Raw genomic sequence first — 23,154 nt, forward strand, 5'->3', positions numbered from 1 at the left:
TTTTCTTTCCCCACCCTCTAAAATGGCAGCGTATGATTACTTAGAGGAAACAAAGCTTTGAAAAAATCAACTTAATACAACTGGACATTTATTTTCTGTCTGGAACTTGGCGACCCAAAAAATTCCTATTCTTATTGGAATCTGTCACTTTGTTTAATTTGCAAAAAAGAATTTAAAGTGGGTAAGATTTTAGTTTGGGATTTGAAAAAGCCTCTAAATGCTATCGGGGATATTTTTTGGCGAGCTTGGCACAATACTTTTATTACTTTATTACTTTGACGAAGAGATTTGTTTACACAAACCTAGCTTTGAGAGAACAGCTGGGCAGTGAGACTGACTTTTAGGAATGGTGTAGCTGAACATTTACTTTCTTAATAGCTAGCTTCCACCAGAAAGATCATTTTGAACTACATCAGAAACGGAGGACGACTTCCAGATTCGGGATATGTTTAAACCTATACTTGAAGCTATTCTTCTAAATATTGACAAACCTAAAGCTAATTTGAAAGATAAAGGTGCCAGCTTACCTCCAGAAGGCGAAATCCTGACTGCAGCTAGAAAACTGCTAACCCAAAAAACAACAGAAGTGGAAAAACTGAACACCAATGCAGAGGGCTCTACAGAACAACAAACACAGTCTACTGAAAATCCAGATAATGACACAATAATTTCAAAACTGGAAATAACCTTCGACGAAAACAAGAAGAAGAAACCTGAGAAAGAAAAAGACCAGATCAAATTTAAGACAACTATACCAGAACAAACATGGGGATCTGGGAGATCAAGGCGAATTAATGATTATAAATGGGCCAGACTTCTTAGAAAATTAGCAACTAGATGGTCTCCTTTAATCCACATAATATACATGTCAGGGAAATAAATTAATACTTCCCTAACAGAGGGCAATGAACCGTGGTTCATTCGACGCATGGTAAACATCAGGTAAAAATAAACAAATACCAAGGCATATTCTACTGTATATAAAACTTTAATTGGAAAGCAAAAGAAAACTCCTAAACTGACTACATCCTCTCATCAGACAGAATACACAAAGAGAAGAAAAAAAAGTAAAGTGAGAAAACTTTTGTAGACATGCACACTTAACAGCAGTGCTAGGCATGAAACCATAACATGGCTGGACATGTGACAATCACCTTGGTTACATAGATAAGATTACTATGCAGCTGGCAGAGAAACAAAGTGAGACGTGCGGAGCTGACAAACCCTAAAAAAAACGCAGTGACATCCCTTTCTTTTGTCAGTAACGCACATCTCAGATAAGACACATCTTGTTGCACAGATACTCGTGCTAAGCTGTAGGAAGTGGTTTGTTCAGCATATCAGCAATCTGATCATGTGTAGGCACATACTGCAATTTAACAAAACCTTGTTTGACTACTTGTCTTATGTTTTGATACCGGATGTCAATGTGTCTAGACCTTGAACCTGTAAAGCGATTCTCAGATATATAAACCACGGATTCGTTGTCTTCCATCACAGTGATCGGTCGAACCAGATGTGTCCATATATCTGTGACTAAAGCATCAAACCACGTTAGAGAATTACATGCATCTGAAACACAAGCATATTCAGCTTCAGTAGAACAAGAAACAAAATTCTGTTTATGCACATGCCAGTAAACAGGACATCCATTTAAAAACATCATACTATATAACCTGAAGTACTTTTACGTGATTTCTTCTCACTCGCCCAATCAGAATCTGCACAAAAACATAACTCTGCATAGTCAGTATGTGTGGGTTCTAACAATAACTTCATGTATCTCAATAATTTTTTAACACATGTCCAATGAAACTGTTTTGCCTTGCCTACGTGTCGTGATAGGAGATTAACATAGGAGCATTTGGAAACTATTGTGACAGAGATTTTGGCTGGAGTGCTTGAGGTGAACCCACAAGAGATGTTGAGGGATATAGATGACGTATTTCGGGTTTACACTAGTTATGCACGTCGAAACAAACTCCCGAGAGAGATACATGTCCGACTGAATAAAACATCAGTGCGGGAGCAGGTCCTAAGGAAAGCAAGAGAGAAGACTATATCCTTTAAAGGAAGATCAGTAATTATTCTTAAGCAGCTACCAAGAAGAGTGAGAGATCAGAGGAAAAAATATGATTTCCTAACAAGTCAGTTTAGGAAATTTGACATTCGCTACCGATGGCTGATTCCAGAAGGATTGGCTTTTATGTGGCAGGACAAGAGATATCGTATTGATAACTTACAGGATGCCCATGTATTTTTTGAATCCCAGTTCAATCAGGAGAGTGAGGAGGAGTTAGAAGGCAAAAGCCAGGAAGAAGTTCAATTGGATTCCAAGGGGAGAAGCGGAGGATTAAAAGAAAAGAAAAGTATAGATAAGGAAGATGCTGGGGAATTGGGAGGCTCGGGCCCTCAAATGGAGACACGGTTAGCAAAAAAAATAAAGAATACAGCGAAGCAGTGACATTCAGGAAGAGGTTCGCCTTTTCTCTGTTAATATTAACGGTCTTAATGCTCCTACTAAGAGGAAAAAAACTTGGTCCAAACTTTGTAAATTAAAATATGATATAATTTGTATCCAGGAAGTCCATATCATTAAAAGTCAACAGAATGTACTAGAGTGTCCAAAATTGGGGGAAGTTTTTGTGTCCCTGGCAGAACAAAAGAAAAGGGGAGTAGTGATTTACGTCCGGCGAAATATTGAGGCCCACTGGGTGTATTCAGATACAGAAGGTAGAGTAGTGATGGTAGAACTTCGATTGGCTCAGAAGATCTTATTGGTAAATGTGTATGCACCAAATTGTAATCAGTGTGCCTTTTTTCAAGGTTTATATAAAGTAATAGCAGGGTTAGAATACGAGCATATATGCATCGTAGGAGACTTCAATGCAATAGTAGATGTTGATAAAGACTATACCCCAGGGCAACGTTTACTTAAAGGGGTAAAAAGAACATTGCCTAAGGTGTGGGATCAAGTGAGGGAGGAATTAGGCATATGTGATATATGGCGAGATTTCCACAGGGAAGAGAGGCAATATACTTATTTCTCTCCCAGGCATCATACATGGACCCGAATTGATATGATATGGGCATCCCATGAATTGAAAGAGATGGTTAGGGAAATAGAGATTACGACTAATGACTGGGCAGATCACAGCCCGTTAGTTTTGGTTTGGAAAGGAGAAAAGAAGAGGTATAGATGGACAATGAGAACAGCTCTTTTAAAAGAAGAACAATTCAAAAACTTGTTGAACCAGGAAATGGGATACTTTTTTGAGGAGAACAGAAGGGAAGATACACCAATTCAAATTATATGGGACACTGCGAAAGCAGTGATTTGAGGGATAGCAATTAAGTATTCGGCATATAAGTGGAAGAAAGAGAGGGTTAAGAGATTGGAGTTGATGGGAGTGTTGACAGAGACCGAGGAGGCTCTTCAGAAAGACCCATCCTCAGTAATAGAGAGGGAGAGAAAAGATATTACGCGACACGAGATTTCCCTCCTGGATCAACATGAATTAGCAGAGAAAATTCAAAGGAATAAACAATTTTTTTTGAACACGCCAACAAGGCTGGAAAATGGTTGTCCTATAGGCTTAGGAAGCGAGCAATTGCGAGAAAAATAGAATGGTTACAGGATGGGATGGGAAATATGGTGGGATCAAATGATCAAAAGAAAAAGGTGATTCAGGAATTTTTTACTGCATTGTATAAGACAGACCCAATTTTAGAAGAAAGGATTGCAAGTTACTTAGAAAGGGTGGATTTACAGGAGGTTCCTGAGAATGTAAAACAAATTTTGAATTCAGAGATCTCAGAAGGGGAAATAAAGGAGGCAATTAGGAAACAATCGAATGGGAAAACCCCGGGAACGGATGGACTCCCGGCGGAATTATATAAAGAAATGTTGGAAATGTTTAGTGGCTATTTAAAAGATTTATTTAATGAGGTTTTGAGTGAAGGGAAAATACCCCAGTCATGGACAGAGGCTTATATATCTTTGATCCCAAAGGAAGATTCAGATCGTACCTTGGTTAAAAATTATAGACCCATTTCGCTATTTAATGCAGATTATAAAAATTTTTCCTCAATTCTGGCGGGCAGGCTTAAAGTTTTCTTAAGAGAATTTATACATCCAGATCAGAATGGTTTTCTTCCAAATCGGCAAATAAGAGATAATTTGAGAATAGTGATGAATACGTTGGAATATTATGAGATGCACCCTAGCAAACAGTTGGCAATGATGTTTCTTGACGCTCAGAAAGCATTTGACATGGTTAGTTGGGAATTTTTAATATGTCAGATGATTAAAATGGGATTTGGACCAAATTTTGTAAGAGCTATACAAACAATTTACACTACGCAATCTGCCCGAGTATTATTCAATGGTGAAATGACTGGGAAAATTGATATACAAAAAGGTACGAGACAGGGATGCCCCCTTTCACCTCTACTGTTTATTTTGACTTTAGAACCACTATTGATTATAATTAGGCAAAATAATAATATTAAAGGATTAAAAATAAATGATCAGCAATATAAGCTTCAAGCTTTTGCTGATGACTTAGTTTTTATTTTGGAAGACCCATTGGAATCAGGCCCTAAATTATTGGAGGAAATTAGTGTCTTTGGAGAAGTAGCAGGTTTAAAGATTAATCGAGATAAAACTAAATTTTTGGTAAAGAATATTGGAACTGAATCCAAGGTACAATTACAAGAGGTGATGGGGATCCAAATAGTTAAAAAAGTTAAATATTTAGGTATTTGGCTATCTTCAAGGTGTCCATCTATAAAGGAATTAAATTATCAAAAATTGATGACTGAGATGGAGAAGAATTTAGACAGCTGGAAAAATATTCAACTCTCAATCCTAGGACGAATTGCAGTGATTAAGACCCATATTTTGCCAAAGTGGTTATACCTATTTCAAACTGCTCCTAGATAAGAAATTTTTTTAAAAACTAGAACAGATAGTTGGTAGATTCATATGGAATAATCGAAAGCCGCGTATTAAAAGAAGAACGCTGCAGGAGCACAAAACAAGGGGAGGACTGGGGCTCCCACATTGGGAGCTGTATTACCATGCCTCTGCCTTGGCTTGGATTAGGGACTGGGTTGTGTTATCTAGAAGGAGGGTGTTAACTATTGAAGGATATAACTTAACGCAGGGATGGCATGCCTATCTCTGGCCAAGGAAGGATAGTCAATATAAAGTTTTCTCTAATCATTATATTAGGGATGTATTGATAAACTCTTGTCGTATGGTGAGAGGGTGGATCTATACAAAAATACCTGGCTGGTTTACTCCTTTGGAAGCTGTAACTTATTCAACGTTACACAATCCAGACAGAAACTATAGGTATAAAGATCTCATAGATCTGAGAGGCAATCTTAAATCCAGGGAGGAGTTACATTCTGGGGGTATAGAGTTGGATTGGTGGTCGTATTCTCAAATGAGCTCAAGGTTTAATAGGGATAAGCAGGAATTTGGAATCAATATAATCCCACAAGAATTAGACAAGATTTTATGGGGAAGTGATGCTAAATTTTTATCTAAGACCTATAATCTACTTTTGTTCCATGGGATGGAAGGGGGAACAATAAATGACGTAATGATTGCCTGGGGGAGAAATATTAGAATTAGAGTGGGAACAAATTTGGAAGAAAAATATAAAATTAACGTTAGCAACGGCATTTAAAGAAAATATGTACAAAATGTTGTATAGATGGTACTTAGCTCCCGCACGAATTTCAAAAATGTTTCCCAATGCAAATGACAAATGTTGGAAATGTGATTCTGCCAGGGGCACTTTCTACCTGTTCTGAACCAGCCAACTACCGGCCTTGTAATAAGGCAAACCCCTATTCAAACAGTAGAGACTGGAGAGCGTCCAAGGCTGAAAAGCGTCTGCCAAGATTTATTAGTCAATTAACAGAACAAGAAACAAAAACACTGGAACTTGAATCCTCAAGCAGAAGGGTTGCTTTCAGCAACCAGCCCTTCCCCAAACACTCCTTTTATTTAGAGTTCAGGGCGTGGCCTCCCTCTGCCTCCTCCCGAGGAGACCCGCAGCCTTTCTCTGCTTGGTCCTGCTCGACTGCCTCCTGCGTCGGGCGTCCTTGAACAGGGCCAGCTGTGGGTCATCATCCTCCGCACTATCGGGCTCACGCAGCTGAGAAGAGGGCCCCGGCTGGGAGCTCTTCCAAGCCTGCAAGCCATCATCAGCCGGTTTGTCTCCCACACACTCCTCCTCCCCCTCATCTGAGTCATCCGATACATCTGAGCCGGCTGCCGGGCCCACAGGCTGGCCCTGAGTCACAACACTACCATCAATGGTGGACTTGTCCAAAGGTTAGGCGTTACTGGACCAATATAAAAAATTGGTTATTTCAAATAACAGGATATGATCTTCAATTGGACCCAGCTATTTTCCTCTTGGGGATGAAGCCACAAGAAGTACCAAAAAATGTTTGGTATCTAGTAATACATATTACAACAGCGGCGCGTATGATTTATGCGCAATATTGGAAGACGATGGAAATCTCAACGGACTATCAAGTAATAGAGAAAGTATTACTATGCGCAGAGTCAGATCGAATGACATATATTCTCAAAGGGAAAAGTGAATCACTTTTCAATAAAAGTTGGGACTCCTGGTATTCATGGTTACAAAATAGAATATTTAATCTCAACGGGGGAAATACCAGATGATTGTGTATTATTATTTGAGGTATAGAATCTGGAGATATATACAATTATAGATTTCTAATATTTGGTAATTAAAGGTTACTTAGCCTGGGATGCACGAGAAAAAGAAATTAGGGGTAGTATTACACTCCCCGGTCCTGTCTAATGTTGTTGTTTTTGTTTTTTTGGTGTCTAGGATGTTTTGGTGTTTTTCTATTTGATGCACTTTTCAGTATGTTGTAATAATGTTCTTGTTTTTATTTATTTAAAATTTGTTTAATAAAATTTAAATAAAATAAAATAAAAGATAGGAGATTAACACTAAGTGCAATGTCGGGTCTAGTCCAACTACTAATATACAGCAGCGACCCAATGACTGAGCGATAAAGTGTTTGGTCTTCGAAACTCAGGACTTGGTTCATGTGTCAAGTTGTGAAAATCGGTTTGCATGGGTATACTCACTGGTTTAGTATCCTTCATGTTGCAGTGATGCAATAGTTGTTCAATCTTATCTTCTTGTGTAAGACTAAACCCCTTCTGAGTTTGGACAACTTGAACACCTAAATAAGTGTTAATATATCCTAAAGATTTCAATGTGAAAAACTGTTGTAAAGCTTTAGCAAAATTCTCATTCATCTGCTTAGTTGGACCAATATAAACAATATCATCAACATAAACAAGAATTATCTCATACCTATTATCAGATCTTTTAGTAAACACGCATTCATCTGTTTCAGACTTAATAAAGCCCATTGAATTTAGTTTGTCAGAAAGACATAAGTACCACATTAAACCAGACTGTTTCAGACCATAAAGACTTTTGTGTAGAAACCAGGTATCCCCTTCTTGCTGTCGGAAACCTGGAGGACCTTTCACATAAATTTCTTCATCAAGATCAGCGTGTAGATAAGCCGTTTCAACATCAAACTGGAAAGCCTCTAAACCAAGGATAGTCGCAGTGGCTAAGGCGATTTTCACACTCTCAGTCCGCACTGTGAGTGAGTATTTGTATAGTCCTCAGGATAACATTGAGCGAAACCCTGGGCTACAAGTCTGGCCTTATATAACGACTCACCATTTGGCTTCTTTTTAATTCTGTAGACCCATCGAGTGCCAATAACTTTCTTGTTTGCTGGAGGGCTTGCAGTTGAAGTTTCTTTAGACTGTCCATTTCAGCCTGCATTGCCTCATACCATTTATCTTGCTCTGATTCAGGAAGATGTTTGATTTGTGTGAACTTATCAGGAGGAAGTGTAACATTACAAATCAAAGGTAAAGGTGCTTTTGTTACTTGCCATGAATACCGTTTTGGGGGGATCCCCTTTGTGGTCCTCTTGGAACATCTCGGAACAACTGTCCATTCTTCTTCCGTTTCATCCTCGTGTTCATCATCGTCGCCAGCGACAGCATCGGCGGCTTGCGAAGACAGAACAGTAGGTTGAGAAGAACTCGTGGAAGGAACATTCGCCTGTGCATCTTGATCATCAGGCTGCGTGGCATTAGCAGCATCATCTCTAGGAAAATAAACTCCAGGATCGTTAGAATGAATCCTGGATCAGTCAGCATCTTCCTCAAAAGTAGCGGATTGGGAAATCACAATCACATGGGAAGAGTCGATGTATTTGCTCCATTTTGAATTATCATCAATACCCATAAATCTCATTCTTTTTGCTGCAGGACCCCCTTTCCTTCTTTGCGCTAGAGGAATATTCACCATAGCGTATGAACCAAAAATATGGAGATGCGAGAGGTCAGGCTTGTGTCCATATAACATGAAATAAGGGGTCTGATTTATTACACTACTCTAAGTACGATTGATGATATGATTAGCATATTTAATAGCCTCACCCCAGTATGGGAGACTGAGGTTAGCATCTTCAAGAAGGCAACGCATCATTGTTTGCAGAACCCCGTTTCTGCATTCTGCCACTCCATTTTCGGCCGGAGTGTAAGGAGCTGAGGTCTGGTGTAGTATGCCATTTCTACGCATCCAGTCCTGAAAACGCTGAGACATGAATTCAGCACCGCGATCACTCTGAATTCTGGCGATGCTGACTTCATGTTGGGTATAGACAAGAGCGGCAAAGTCTTTAAAGATCTGAAAGGTCTCAGATTTTTCTCTCATAGGAAATACATATCCATATCTAGAGTAATTATCAACAATTGTCAAAAAATATCTTTTACCACCAATTGTTGGTGTAAAAGGACCCACTATGTCAGTGTGTACAAAATCAAAAATGCGTGTTGACAGGCGTGTAGCGCATTTTGGAATTGCTGCTGCTTTGGATTTGGATTTTTTGCAGACAGCACAATCCAAGAACACCTTACACCCCTTTAGATCCAAACCTCTTGCGAACTCTGGCATCTTCTTCAGAACATGGAAACTGGCATGACCCAATCTTCTATGCCGCTTATGTATAGACCTGTAATGCAAAGGATTACCAGTTAGTGAATTCTCAACATTAGCATGTTTATTAGGAACCTCAGGCTTGCCGTGAGCAACCTGTGTCTTATTTGTCTTCTTGTTGGCTTTAGGAGCCTTTGACATAGCAACAGGATCTCTCTCTGGGACATCTCTCACTGGGCCTGCGCTTTCCCTTTTTGGAGCTTGTATACTTGCCTGCTCTTGCTGCTTAGACTTTGGCTTTAAGTAATAAACACCACCAATCAACATGGTTTCAGCAACAATATCTCCGTCTTTAAATACATAACTTGCTTTTTCAAGATGATGTACCTGGAATTTTGATGCCCTAGACAAGTGACTCTGGCTAAGCAAATTGCTATTACCTGATGGTACATAATAAACACCAGGAATGCATGCATCGAGCTCTTCAATGTAAACAGTTCCTTTTCCCATGACCTGAACAGGATGATTAGAAAAAGAGTAAAGCTCACGAAGTTCAGGTTCAGGCTCGTGCATCTCTGTATAAAGTTCTTTTCTGTAGGTAACATGCAAAGCTGCTCCACTGTCCAAAGTCCCAAAAGGTTGTCTGTTGTACTCTGGTTGAGGTTGTGGATCGTTGGTTAAAGCCAATGTAGCAAGCGGAGCTTGCGGATCACACCTGGGACCACGGCCACGACCTTGTCATCTGCCTCTACCTCTGCCTCCTCTGGAATCTGTTCCTCTGGGCTGGTACGTGGCGGGCGCTGGAAATCGTTGGGGACAATCCCGGGTGGCATGTCCCACACGATTGCAGATGTAACATCTTGGCATCCTTGGAACATAGGCTCTTCCACGGAAGGGACGCCTTGCTGGAGCTCTTGATGCAGGTGGTCCTGTTAAATGTGGCGCGGCTTGCATAAGTGCCTCTTCTTCGGTTAAAATTCTGCATACATGATCCACTGTGCGTTGAGCAATGGACACTTGATTAATCTTGGTAATAGCATCTTTCCAGTCATAGTTCAATGAGTTAATAATAATGCTGATCATTTGAAAGTCATCAATAGGATAGCCTTTTTCACCCACTTCTTTTCTTATTCCTTTCATTTTAGTTAAGTGTTCTCCAATATGTTCACCAGGTTTTAATCTAGAGCCATGGAACTCGGACAAAAACAAACATGTAGACTCAATTGACATAGGCCGATAACATGCTTCTAATTGAGTCCAAATTTGTTGGGCAGTTTCATCTTGTGAAAACGTGAGCTGCAATTCAGTGTCCATTGACATCAACAATGTTGTGCATGCTTTATTATTTAAGTCCCATATGTCAGGAGTCCATGGCTGGTCAGGAGGATTAAAGACCATGCGATGGGTACCTTCTCTGCAGAGCAAAAGTCCAACTTCACTGACCCATGCCCTGTAATTTTGTCCTGACCGCTTCAATTTTGAATCACCAGCCAGTGGTACAATAGGAGATGCCTGTTGAGGAACATAAATTTGAGGTGCTGGCTGTGCAGGTTGTGCAATTTGGACTTGGCCTGCAGGAGGCGCCTGTGCCTGTGCCTGGACTTGCGGCAGTTGAATTGGAGCTGCCATGGGTACTGGTGCTGGGTGTGGTTGTACTGGAGCTGCAATTCCACCCTGGCCAGCAGGAGGCGCTGGCACTTGAGCTGCTACATTAAGTTGGCCTGCAGTCAGGCATCATTGTAGCTCGGTGTGTCATTTGAGACGGCACATAATCATGGGACTGTGACATAGGAAGTTCCTGTACCCATTCGTCTGACACAACACTCAATTCTGGGAGTGGCTTTGGCTTTGAAGAAGAAGGTAATATGGCTAACTCCTATAGGAGTGTCTTTGGCTTTGAAGAAGGCAATATGGCTGACTCTGGAATGCGAATACCAGCAGAACCTCTCCCCTGCTGCTTAATCATGGATGCATATGCCTTTGCCTGCTGCAGCTCTTTGTCAAAAGCTTCAATTTGTTGAAAATAACTTTGCAACGCCTTCTCATGCACAGTTTGTTCAGGCCCAGGAGGATAATGAATCACTCCCTTTCCTAATGAACCTTTTGGTCTAGCACCGAGCCCCTCAAAAATAGCCTGGGCCCCATGAGTATAAATTATTTCTGGAGGGCTTATAATATCAGAAAATGGTGAGACTGACCTTGACTCAGAGGCTGCATCTTCTTCTCCAAGATGTGTAGCAGATGCGAGCAGAGTCTGTAAACTTGAAGGGAGATATCTCTGTGAAACGACTGTCTCCTCTTCAGCAGACTGATAACGGGCCTTCTTCTTCTTTTTCTTTGGCATATTGCAGCAATTTAATCACAGCGTTCCTCAGTCGCCGGACTAACGGGCTGGCTAATTGCCTATACGCTTATCAGGGGCAATAAATCTTGAAAATAAAAACAAACCATCCTCTGCTACCAATGTCAGGGAAATAAATTAATACTTCCCTATCAGAGGGCGATGAACCGTGGTTCATTCGACGCATGGTAAACATCAGGTAAAAATAAACAAATACCGAGGCATATAAAAATATAATAAATAAATAAATAAATAAATATTCTACTGTATATAAAACTTTAATTGGAAAGCAAAAGAAAACTCCTAAACTGACTACATCCTCTCATCAGACAGAATACACAAAGAGAAGAAAAAAAGTAAAGTGAGAAAACTTTTGTAGACATGCGCACTTAACAGCAGTGCTAGGCATGAAACCATAACATGGCTGGACATGTGACAATCACCTTGGTTACATTGATAAGATTACTATGCAGCTGGCAGAGAAACAAAGTGAGACATGCGGAGCTGACAAACACTAAAAAAACCGCAGTGACAATACACAAGAATGAAGAGAGACCTATCTGATGAATTAAAAGCATTGATATGCAAACCTGGCTGGCAAAAGAAGAAAGCTAGAATTACGTTGAAAAACTGGGACCCCCTGTTTTATTAGAGAGGATCCTAAACTGTCAGTTAGTGGGCTAAAGGGAGATTTTGAAATAAAAGGAAATTTGAGTACTAGATTTAAAATAGTCAGAAAATAGTAAAAAATGGGATTAATTGGTTGAATATTGAAGGTTCAGATTAACAAGGAAAATTTAAATTAACTATAAGAAAATAGGTTTGAATTATTGATTAGCCCAGTGTATATAGATGATGGATCTGAACTAATAAGATACTCTATTATTAAGGCGGTGATCTATTAGGATGGGAAGTAGAAAATGTTTATGGAATAGAATAAGAACATATTTAAGTTTTAATAGGTGTATTTTAGATATTATAATTTTTATGAAATGAGATAAAGGAGATTTGGGTTACCCGAAAGTTAAATACTATGGATATTAAAGGTTAAATTGGAATACTGTAACTAAAAATTAAAATTGGTAAAATTTTATAACAGGACATTGTCTATTGAGATCTATTAAGATATGTATAAGCAAAAACAAAAAAATGTATTTATAAATGAGATACTGAAATTTTTACTGAATTTTGATATAATTAGAAATTTATTAGCATAAATTGTTGTTGTTGTTAGCTGCGAAGTCGTGTCCGACCCATCGCGACCCTATGGACAACGTTCCTCCAGGCCTTCCTGTCCTCTACCATCTTCTGGAGTCCATTTAAGCTCACGCCTACTGCTTCAGTGACTCCATCCAGCCACCTCATTCTCTGTCGTCCCCTTCTTCTATTGCCCTCAATCTTTCCCAGCATTAGGCTCTTCTCCAGTGAGTCCTTCCTTCTCATCAGGTGGCCAAAGTATTTGAGTTTCAATTTCAGGATCTGGCCTTCTAAAGAGCAGTCAGGATTGATCTCCTCTAGGACTGACCGGTTTGATCGCCTTGCAGTCCAAGGGACTCGCAGGAGTCTTCTCCAGCACCATAGTTCAAAGGCCTCAATTCTTTGGCGCTCAGCCTTTCTTATGGTCCAACTTTCACTGCCATACATTGCAACTGGGAAGACCATAGCCTTGACTATACGCACTTTTGTTGACAGGGTGATGTCTCTGCTTTTTAGTGTGCTGTCTAGATTTGCCATGGCTTTACTCCCCAGGAGCAAGCGTCTTTTAATTTCTTGGCTACAGTCCCCATCTGCAGTGATCTTGGAGCCCAGGAAAATAAAATCTGTCACTACCTCCATTTCTTCCCCATCTATTTGCCAGGAATTGAGAGGGCCGGATGCCATGATCTTGGTTTTCTTAATGTTAAGTTTCAACCCAAGTTTTGCACTCTCCTTCTTCACCCGCAACAAGAGGCTCTTTAGTTCTTCTTCACTTTCTGCCATTAGAGTGGTATCATCTGCGTATCTTAGGTTGTTGATATTTCTTCCGGCAATCTTAATTCCAACTTTTGATTCATCTAACCCTGCCTTTCTCATGATGTGCTCTGCATATAAGTTAAATAGGCAGGGCGACAGTATACAGCCTTGCCGGACTCCTTTCCCAATTTTGAACCAATCAGTGGTTCCGTGTCCAGTTCTCACTGTTGCTTCTTGGCCCGCATATAGGTTTCTCAAGAGACAAATAAGATGGTCTGGTACTCCCATCTCTTTAAGAACTTGCCACAGTTTGTTATGATCCACACAATCAAAGGCTTTAGCATAGTCAATGAAGCAGAAGTAGATGTTTTTCTGGAACTCCCTAGCTTTCTCCATGATCCAGCGTATGTTGGCAATTTGATCTCTAGTTCCTCTGCCTCTTCGAAATCCGGCCTGTACTTCTGGTAGTTCTCGATCCACATACTGCTGAAGTCTAGCTTGTAGGATTTTAAGCATGACTTTACTAGCATGAGAAATGAGTGCAATGGTGCGATAGTTTGAACATTCTTTGGCACTGCCTTTCTTTGGAATTGGAATGTAAACTGATCTTTTCCAATCCTGTGGAAACTGTTGAGTTTTCCAAATTTGCTGGCAAATTGAATGTAGCACTTTTACTGCATTGTCTTTTAAGATTTTGAATAGCTCAGCTGGAATACTGTCACCTCCACTAGCTTTGTTGTTGCTCAGCTTTTCTAAGGCCCACTTCACTTCACATTCTAGGATGTCTGGCTCGAGGTCAGTGACCACCTCATTGTGATTATCAGGGACATTAAGCTCATTCTTGTATAGTTCTTCTGTGTAATTTTGCCACCTCTTCTTAATCTCTTCTGCCTCTGTTAGATCCCTGCCATTTTGGTCCTTTATCATGCCCATTTTTGCATTAAACGTTCCCTTCATCTCTCCAATTTTTTTGAAAAGATCTCTGGTCCTCCCTATTCTATTGTTTTCTTCTATTTCTTTGCACTGTTCATTTAAGAAGGCATTCTTATCTCTTCTAGCTATTCTCTGGAATTCTGCATTCAATTGGGCGTATCTTTCTTTTTCTCCCTTGCCTTTCGCTTCCCTCCTTTTCTCAGCTATTTGCAAAGCTTCCTCAGACAGCCATTTTGCTTTCTTGCATTTCTTTTTCTTTGGGATGGTTTTGGTTGCTACCTGTTGTACAATGTCGCGAACCTCTGTCCATAGTTCTTCAGGCACTCTTTCTATCAGATCTAATTCCTTAAATCTATTTGTCACCTCTACTGTATATTCAACAGGGATATGATTTAATTCATACCTCAGTGGCCTAGTGCTTTTCCCTACTTTCTTCAGTTTAAGCCTAAACTTTGCAAGGAGAAGCTCATGGTCTGAGCCACAGTCAGCTCCTGGTCTTGTTTTTATTGACTGTATAGAGCTTCTCCATCTTTGGCTGCAGAGCATATAGTCAATCTGATTTCTGTGTTGACCGTCTGGTGATGTCCATGTGTAGAGCCGTCTCTTGGGTTGTTGGAAAAGAGTGTTTGCTATGACCATTGTATTCTCTTGACAGAATTCTATCAGCCTGTGCCCTGCTTCATTTTGCATTCCAAGGCCAAACTTGCCTGTTATTCCGGTTATCTTTTGGCTTCCTACTTTAGCATTCCAATCCCCCATGATGATAAGAATATCATTTTTTGGTGTTAGTTCTATAAGGTGCTGTAGAGCTTCATAGAACTGGTCAATTTCATCCTCTTCAGCACTGGTGGTTGGGGCATAGACTTGGACTACTGTGATATTGAATGGTTTGCCTTGGATTCGAACTGAGATCATTCTGTCATTTTGAGGATTGTATCCCAGTATTGCTTTTCCTACTCTTTTATTGACTATGAAGGCTACTCCATTTCTTCTGAGGGATTCTTGCCCGCAGTAGTATACCTGATGGTCATCTGAATTAAATTCACCCATTCCTGTCCATTTTAGTTCGCTGATACCTAAGATGTCGATGTTCAGTCTTGTCATCTCTTGTTTGACCACGTCCAGCTTTCCTTGATTCATGGATCTTACATTCCAGGTTCCTATGGAGAAAAAATCTTTACAGCATCGGACTTTCCTTTCACCACCAGACACATCCACAGCTGAGCGTCCTTTCGGCTTTGACCCAGTCGCTTCATTCTTTCTGGCGCTACTAGTACTAGCCCTCTGCTCTTCCCCAGTAGAATATTGGTCGCCTTCCGATCTGAGGGGCTCATCTTCCAGCGTCATATCGTTTTGCCTTTTGGTACTGTCCATAGGGTTTTCATGGCAAAGATACTGGAGTGGGTTGCCATTTCCTTCTCCAGTGGATCACGTTTTGTCAGAACTCTCGGCTATGACCTGTCCGTCTTGGGTGGCCCTGCACGGCATAGCTCATAGCTTCATTGAATTACGCAAGCCCCTTCGCCACGACAAGGCAGTAATCCATGAAGGGGATTAGCATAAATATGAAATAGCAAATGTCAAAGGAAACTGAGAAGAAATATTTGATGGTGTAACCTGAGATACTCCCTAATTATTGTATTACTGACCTATTGATGAACCCAATTACCACATTGCCTTCTAAAATGTTATTCTTAACCCTATAAAATCTAATAAAATCTTTAAAAAAAAGAAACTACCAAAGAAGCCAACAGTAAGAAGCCCAACAAAAGAACCTCTAAGACCACCCCCACCAACACTGACAGGCAAGCCACTAGAATATAAACTGACAGCAAACTGCACTCCTTACTAGCACTGATGATGTTACCTGGTTTGGGTAATGAAATGTCTGCAAAAGAAAACAACCAAGCTCAAAGAGCACCAAAGACCCCTCATGTCAAGCCTGAGCTACAAATATTCTCCTTTAACAAAACAAAAATATATTTCCCCTAAAGTGAAAAAGTTGGGGGTACCTACAATTTGAGAGAATTAGCTGAGCATATGGTATTAACACTGAAGTATGGAACCCAAAACATCCTTAGCAGCAACAATGACATTTTTCCTGTCTGTGAGTCAAATCTGGTTTTCTAAACTCACAGACTTGTCACAAAAAGCTTAAAACAAGGGTTTTGTTTTGTTGCCTCTGAACACTACCTGGAAGCTGTAGCTGATACAAAACACAGCAACACTCCTGCTAGTGGGTGAGAGCCACCAGTGCCATATGATAGCACTTTTCTAGGGATGACATGGCTACCAACAGGCTTCAAAATGCTGACTGTAACCTGTAAACCCCATAATGGCTTGGACCCTAGGTATTTCAAGAACCAACTCCTCCAGAAAGAAGTGATCCATCCAGTACATTCAGCCACAACGGAGATATTCAAAAGTTCCATCCCCAAAGCCCAACTGTACGATGAACAAATTGGATTCATAGCAGGAGTTGAGACAAAAAAAACTATTTATGAAAACCTTCCCAAAGGAAACCATGATGTTCCACCACATCTTTCCTTACCTCACAGAAGAGAGTGAGCTTGTCATCTGGAAGGAGCCCATTCGCCTCATCCAGAAGAAAATCTCTTCTAATAAACTTCTTGAATCCCCAGTCTTTGCCTTGCACAAACCGATAGGCTCTCTGGCTCTCTGGAAACATACAAAGAGGTTGGCATTTAAAAAAATATAGAACAAAGAAAAACAGAAGACTTTATTTTCTGCTCTATTTGCATATACAGCAAGGGGTAAAATATAAGTGCCCAGCTACTAGCTATGCATACCCATTGCTTTTGTTTCTTCTCCTTTTGCATTCAGAATGGAGAACTTGAATTTGGCTCGGACTTCACTCTTTGGACAGCTGACCAGTAACAGATAAAGTGAAAGATAATCTTTACTTTCTTCATCCAGGCCCTTTGGGTTCACACGCAAACACCTGCAAAAGCAGAAAGACTATGTTCATTTTCTCTATATAAATCATTCAACTATACCCAACTATACTCAGTGAAACAACTTTCTATACACAGATTGTTTTCTTTTGAAAAATCATACCCTGGTTGATAGTTGTACTACACTAGTTATGTTTTAGTCCGCATTTACTATAGACTATTAAACAATGACATTTTGATTTCTTGCAGCTGATCACAGGAAGTTGGTGAGCCACACTTACAAATGGATAACTAAGATTCAACAGATGAATGTAGCACTTTTTCCTTAACTTTATGGAACCGGTCTTTTACTATGACATTTTACAGGTGACAGTTCTGAAACAGAACATTAGCAACTTCACCAATGGCTCTAAATGAATATGAGGCTAAGGTATAACTGCAAACCCAGCTCTGAGAACCACATATCAATGAATGTACCTTCTGCTGTTCCTTATCTGGCATTTTGGTGGTCCTTACCATTTTAATTTATCATTAGCTCCTGATGAAAATGTTGAACTTTTGATGACCTCGCCCATTTCCTCCCGACAAAAGCTGAAGTTATTGATGGTCCACATGTAGGAAAATTTGACCACTTTAATCTTTAAAAAGAATGGTGAAGAGGGAAAATATTGGCTAGCAATTTACATACATTGTTATAAAGAACAAGATCACCCAAAAAACACCCCAGCCCAAATCCCCACTGATTTTAGAAAATGAAGGAAAAGTACATTTAGACCTCCATTCTCTTGAAATATCATAAATACCTCTCCAAGAAACTGTGATCCATTCTTATCAAAGGGTTTCTACAGCACTGCTACCCTTGTCCCTCTCCATAAGAAGTCAGGAGGAAAATTATTTGACCTATAATTAATTTGTAGGGCTATTAAGCTGGTGTGTGTGGCCCATACCAATTTATGTAGAAGAGGCAGTATGTCTGCTTTCAGAAAAGATTTGCTGCTGCTGAATTCTTTCATAGTAGTCCTTATTTAATGATCACTCATTCAGTGACTGTTCCAAGATTATGATGGCGCTGAATGAAGGGAAGTTATGACCACTCCTTGTAGTTGTGGCCATCACAGCATGCCTGCATTCACAATTGTGTTTCAAATACTTGGCAACAGGCTTGCAATTTACAACAGTCACAGCATCCCACAGTCACATGATCACCATTTGCAACCTTCACTGACAGCTTCCAACAAGCCATGAGAAGGTCACAGTGATCACATGACTATCGGACACTGCCGTCATTCAGGTTTCATGTAACAACAGCAATTGGGACTGCAATATTAAGTCGGTGTGGTCATATGTCATTATGCTTTATAACTGCATCACTTAAGAGTTCCCAGTCCCAATTACCATCATTAAGTGAGGACTACCTGTACTTGCAATCATGAGCAGAATCTAGTGTCCTTCATGTACCTTATATTCCAGAATGGAAGCACAAATGCTCAGGAAAAGCTTCCACCCTGCCTGTCCCTCCAGTCTTTTGTTTAACACTGTGGCAAGCTTAAGAGCACTTTTTCTGATTACAATGTATTATTAATACATGCACAAAGAATTGCAGCATAACAAGTGCTAACATGATAACTGGTATGTATGTATCTTTTAATGGCTAGGGATAGTAAATACAGGGAAATGTCAATACAGGTAGTCCTTGACTTTCAACAATTGAGCTCAAAATTTCTGTTGCTAAGTGAAACAGTTGTTAAGTGAGTTTTGACCCATTTTACAACCTTTTTTGCCATAGTTAAATGAATCACTGCAGCTGTTAAGTTAGTAACACAGTTAAGTGAATCTGGCTTCCCCATTGAATTTGCTGGTCAGAAGGTCACAAAAGGTGACTTCCAGTTCGCCATCGCGGCCGCTGCGACTGCTGGAAGGCGAACTCCATCTTCCGCGTTCAGTTTCAGTCCGCTGGAGAACACTGGAAAGGGTCAAAAGTCTCCCTGTAGGGGCGACGAGCAAGGAGGGGACACCCGCTTCATTGCAGGAGGGCAGCAGCCCTCCTGCTCGATCCGGGGCAGCCCTCCAAACTGGCAGAGGAAAGACCGGCCATAGTATTATGGCCCGTCACTAGGCTGCAAACAGCCGAAGTCAAACTTACCACCAAGCACTTTGAAAGCAATGCGGATGAAACTGGGTGAGATCTGATCTTCCCTTTACCCTAAGTACTTTATTTTCCTGTAAAAGCTGCCTGAATTCTCTTTCCCCCTGTGAGGAGAGAGGGAAGGGAATTTCTATCTCACCCTCTAAGAATAGCAGTGACTGACTACCCAGGGGAATTAAAGCATTAAAAGAACAAATTTAATTTAATTGCATTTATATCTTCCTGAAACTTGGGGACCAAAATTTTTCCTATTTTTATTGCAGACTTTTGCTTTTATCTACAAAAAAGAAATAAAATTGGAAAATGGATTATAAAAATTTTGGACTTAAAAAACCTTAAACGGCATCAATGACATCTTGTGGCGAAGTTTGTTATTACAACTTGTTATTTCCTAACAGAGAGTTGGCTCAAAGCCCAGACCTTAGATAAGACTCTTCTGATCTTGGCACCACCTGTGAGAGACATAGCTGTAAGAGAACAGCTGGGCGGCATAACTGGCCTACTTGAACTGTGAATGTAAACCCTTACTGACTTTCAGAGTTATATGTGGGGAATTGCCTTCCTATCTCTTTATTTGAGGAATATTGGTTACTATATGAGATGATGAAATACCTTGGACTATAAAATCTAGCTTGACAAACGACTTCTACTATAAAGACTATTTATAAACATGTGAAAGAGATGGATGAAGACCAGGAAAAGATCCTTTCCATGCTGAAAGCAATACATGAAACCATTATTTCAGCTTGTGATAAAATAAGATGCAACATAAAAGAACAAGACACCAGCTTAGATATACAAACCCAAACTTTGACTACAACCGAAGAACTAACAACACAGAAGATAACAGAAGAAGTGGAACAATCAAATATTAAGACAGAGGACTCAATTGACCAACAAATACGGTTAATGGAAAATCCAGAAAAGGGAGTGACAACATTGAAAATGGAAAAGACTTTCTATATAAATCAGAAGGAATTTGAGAAAGAAGAACAGATTGAATGGAAGATAAACATATCAGGGCAATTATGGGGAATTGAAATAATAGAGAGACAACTTTATGAATACAAATGTGTCCTTCCAAAAAATGGCAATTAAATGGTCTCCTTTATTTCAAATAACATATATAATAATAGAGGGAGACCTATTTGATGATCTAAAAGCACTGATATGGGATCCTAGTTCGCAAAGGAAGAAAGCCAGAATAAGGCTGAAGAAAATTGGGGTTTTAATTTATTAGAGGGGAATTTCATATTATTAATTAGAGGGTTAAAGGGAGAAGTTGAGATAAAGGGAATTCTGGTCATTAGATTTAAAATATTTGGAAATTAGTTGAAAATAAGGATTTTATCTGTTTAATATTTAAAAATTAGACCTAAAAGAAAAAAAGTAATTATTACAAATATGTTTGATTTATTAACCCAGGTAATATATATAATGGTTTTGATTTATTAAAGGGGATATTGTATTATTAAGTAGATGATTTAATATGGTGGGAAATAGATAACCTTTAGGAAATAGAACAAGATTATATTCAAATAGATAAAATGTGTATTTTGGATATTAAATTCTCTTATGAATTGAGATAAGGGAAATCTTGGTTACCTAAAACCTGAAAATTATAAATATCAAAGATTAAATTGGAATATTGATGGGAAACTAAAAATTGGGGGAAAAACAGGATATGGATTGTTTATGAAGATTGAATGTAAAAAATAAAGATACGTATAAGCTAAAATTTATTGATAAATGTAATAATGATGTTTTTACTTAGTTGATATAATAAGAACTGTATTAGCTTAGATATGAGACAGTATCTGGGAAAGGGAAAAAGAGAGGAAATATTTGATGTTGTAACTTGAGATTTGTACTAAAGATTTTGTTATCGAAGTATTGATTAACCCAGCCACCACGTTGCTTTTTAAATACTTAAATGTAAAACTGGAAAATTAATAAAATATTTAAAAAAGGTCACAAAAGGTGATCACACAACCCTGGGATGCTGCAGCTGTCATGTGAAAAGCAGTCATGTCACTTTTTTCAGTGCCATTTTCACTCTGAATGGCCACTAAACAAACTGTTGTACGTCAAGGACTACCTGTATTAAGAGGAAATATAAAATGCAAACCTATCAGATCGAATACTTCGTGTTTCAATGGGAAAGTATATTCATGTAATTTATCTGTTCTAGTTATGAGGTCCTCAAAAGCCGCTATCCAAGACAGAGATGTGCACAAAATATTATTAATCTGATCCCCATTTGATTTTGTTGGGTTGATGTGTTAGCTATGCTAACGCTAATATTGTTGGAAAAGCAACAACAAAAACTTGCTCTCAACAAGGTTACCATCTATCCCTAAGCCTATCAAGAGCAACATATGAATTTGGGAATTCACCAGTTTCCCACATAATATTTATTACTATTACAATTGACATGATTATCAAGTTCAGTTATTTTGAAAGTATGTCACTGTGCAAAACACTTGTTTGAGTCCAATTCAAAGGGAGGATAATAAATGCCAGCTGATATAGTAATTAGTTAATATTCCAAACTGCAGGCCTTACTTGAGTGTAACACCAGCTCTCTGCAACAGGTCCACTTGACATCTCTGCTGGAGGAGGAGGACTTGGTACCCTTGACATCGCCAGTTTGGAGGTCAGACAGGATTTCACAGGTTAAAGAAGTATGTGTATGTAATCTTCACCAATTGCACAGGACTTGGGGGGAGGGGAGAAAGAGTTAAAATATGCAGCAATTCTGTTCGTTTGCACAGCAAATTACCGAAGTTAGTTTATAGCATGGGTGTCAAACTTGCTGTGTCACAAAGTATCGTGACTTTTTTCACATTGCCAGAGCTGGGGTGGGCACAGCATCTGTATGATGCAACCAGCCCGTGGGCCGGCAGTTTGACACCCCTGGTTTATAGAGTTTCGATTGTGTAATACCTCCTTCTTGCTGTGTTTTTGTATGAAATGTACACTTCATTCTATATGTGTTATGATTATTGCTCTTAATGAAATACTATCAAAATCCGGTTGGCTGTTCCCCAGGCCTGGGAAAGTTAAGAAAGAACACAGTTTTCCTCCAAATAATACCCTTTGAACTGGGGGCCAGGAGGTCAACTTCTAATCACAAAATTGAGACAGAGACTATTTAAAGGAAAAGTTGCCATCACCTGAGACAGATGGCTCTAGAAAAATGAATGTGTTGTTCATGGATGGAACGCTTCCTCCATCCTTGGCTACCACCCATATTTTTCTCAATTCCTCACTCTTACTCAGGTAGGATCAGTGATAGCGACTTTTCTCCCCTTCCATTATCAAAGAGCCTTGGTGGAGCAGTGGGCTAATGCCTCCTTAAGTAACACCAGCTGCCTGCAATTAGTGCAGGTTCGCATCCCACCAGGCTCAAGGTTGACTCAGCCTTCCATCCTTCCGAGGTAGGTAAAATGAGGACCCAGATTGTTGGGGGCAATTAAGCTGACTTTGTAATAATGCCGCTTGGGGTGTGTGTGAAAGCCCTAATAAGCAGGCATATACATAGAATGAAGGCTACTGCTAAGCTTGTAAGCCGCCCTGAGTCTTCGGAGAAGGGTGGGATATAAATGGAATTTAAAAAAAAATTCCCTACTAGTCCTTTATGAAATTCCCAACTTTTATACCCTGTCAAAAAAATCCCCTTAGCACGCACTTTGGCTAAACTATTCATGCAGCACCTCTATCGGCTGCATGGTGCTCCAGAAAGAATAATCTCAAATCGAAGAGTTGAATTTACTTCACAGCTTGGGCGGGAGTTCCTAAAACTTTTGGGGACCACTCACGGGCTCAGCT

The 23,154-nt window shown here is 39.7% G+C and overlaps 1 protein-coding gene across 1 annotated transcript in view; it reads right to left on the reverse strand.

Annotated features, from left to right (window-relative positions):
* Positions 1-22,007, reverse strand: part of LOC308676747 (speckle-type POZ protein) — a 44,068-nt gene extending 22,061 nt beyond the window's left edge. Inside the window, exons 1-4 of the mRNA XM_081342767.1 lie at positions 21,889-22,007; positions 17,694-17,815; positions 17,073-17,224; positions 16,814-16,941 (exon numbers count right to left, since the gene is read on the reverse strand). Coding sequence (XP_081198893.1) covers positions 16,814-16,941; positions 17,073-17,224; positions 17,694-17,815; positions 21,889-21,966 — 480 coding nt within the window. The 5' untranslated portion in view covers positions 21,967-22,007. The remainder of the gene's footprint in view (positions 1-16,813; positions 16,942-17,072; positions 17,225-17,693; positions 17,816-21,888) is intronic.
* Between the last annotated feature and the right edge of the window lie 1,147 nt (positions 22,008-23,154).

This window comes from Vipera berus (genome assembly GCF_964194415.1).
Source record: "Vipera berus genome assembly, chromosome: W".
In the NCBI taxonomy this organism is placed as follows: domain Eukaryota; kingdom Metazoa; phylum Chordata; class Lepidosauria; order Squamata; family Viperidae; genus Vipera; species Vipera berus.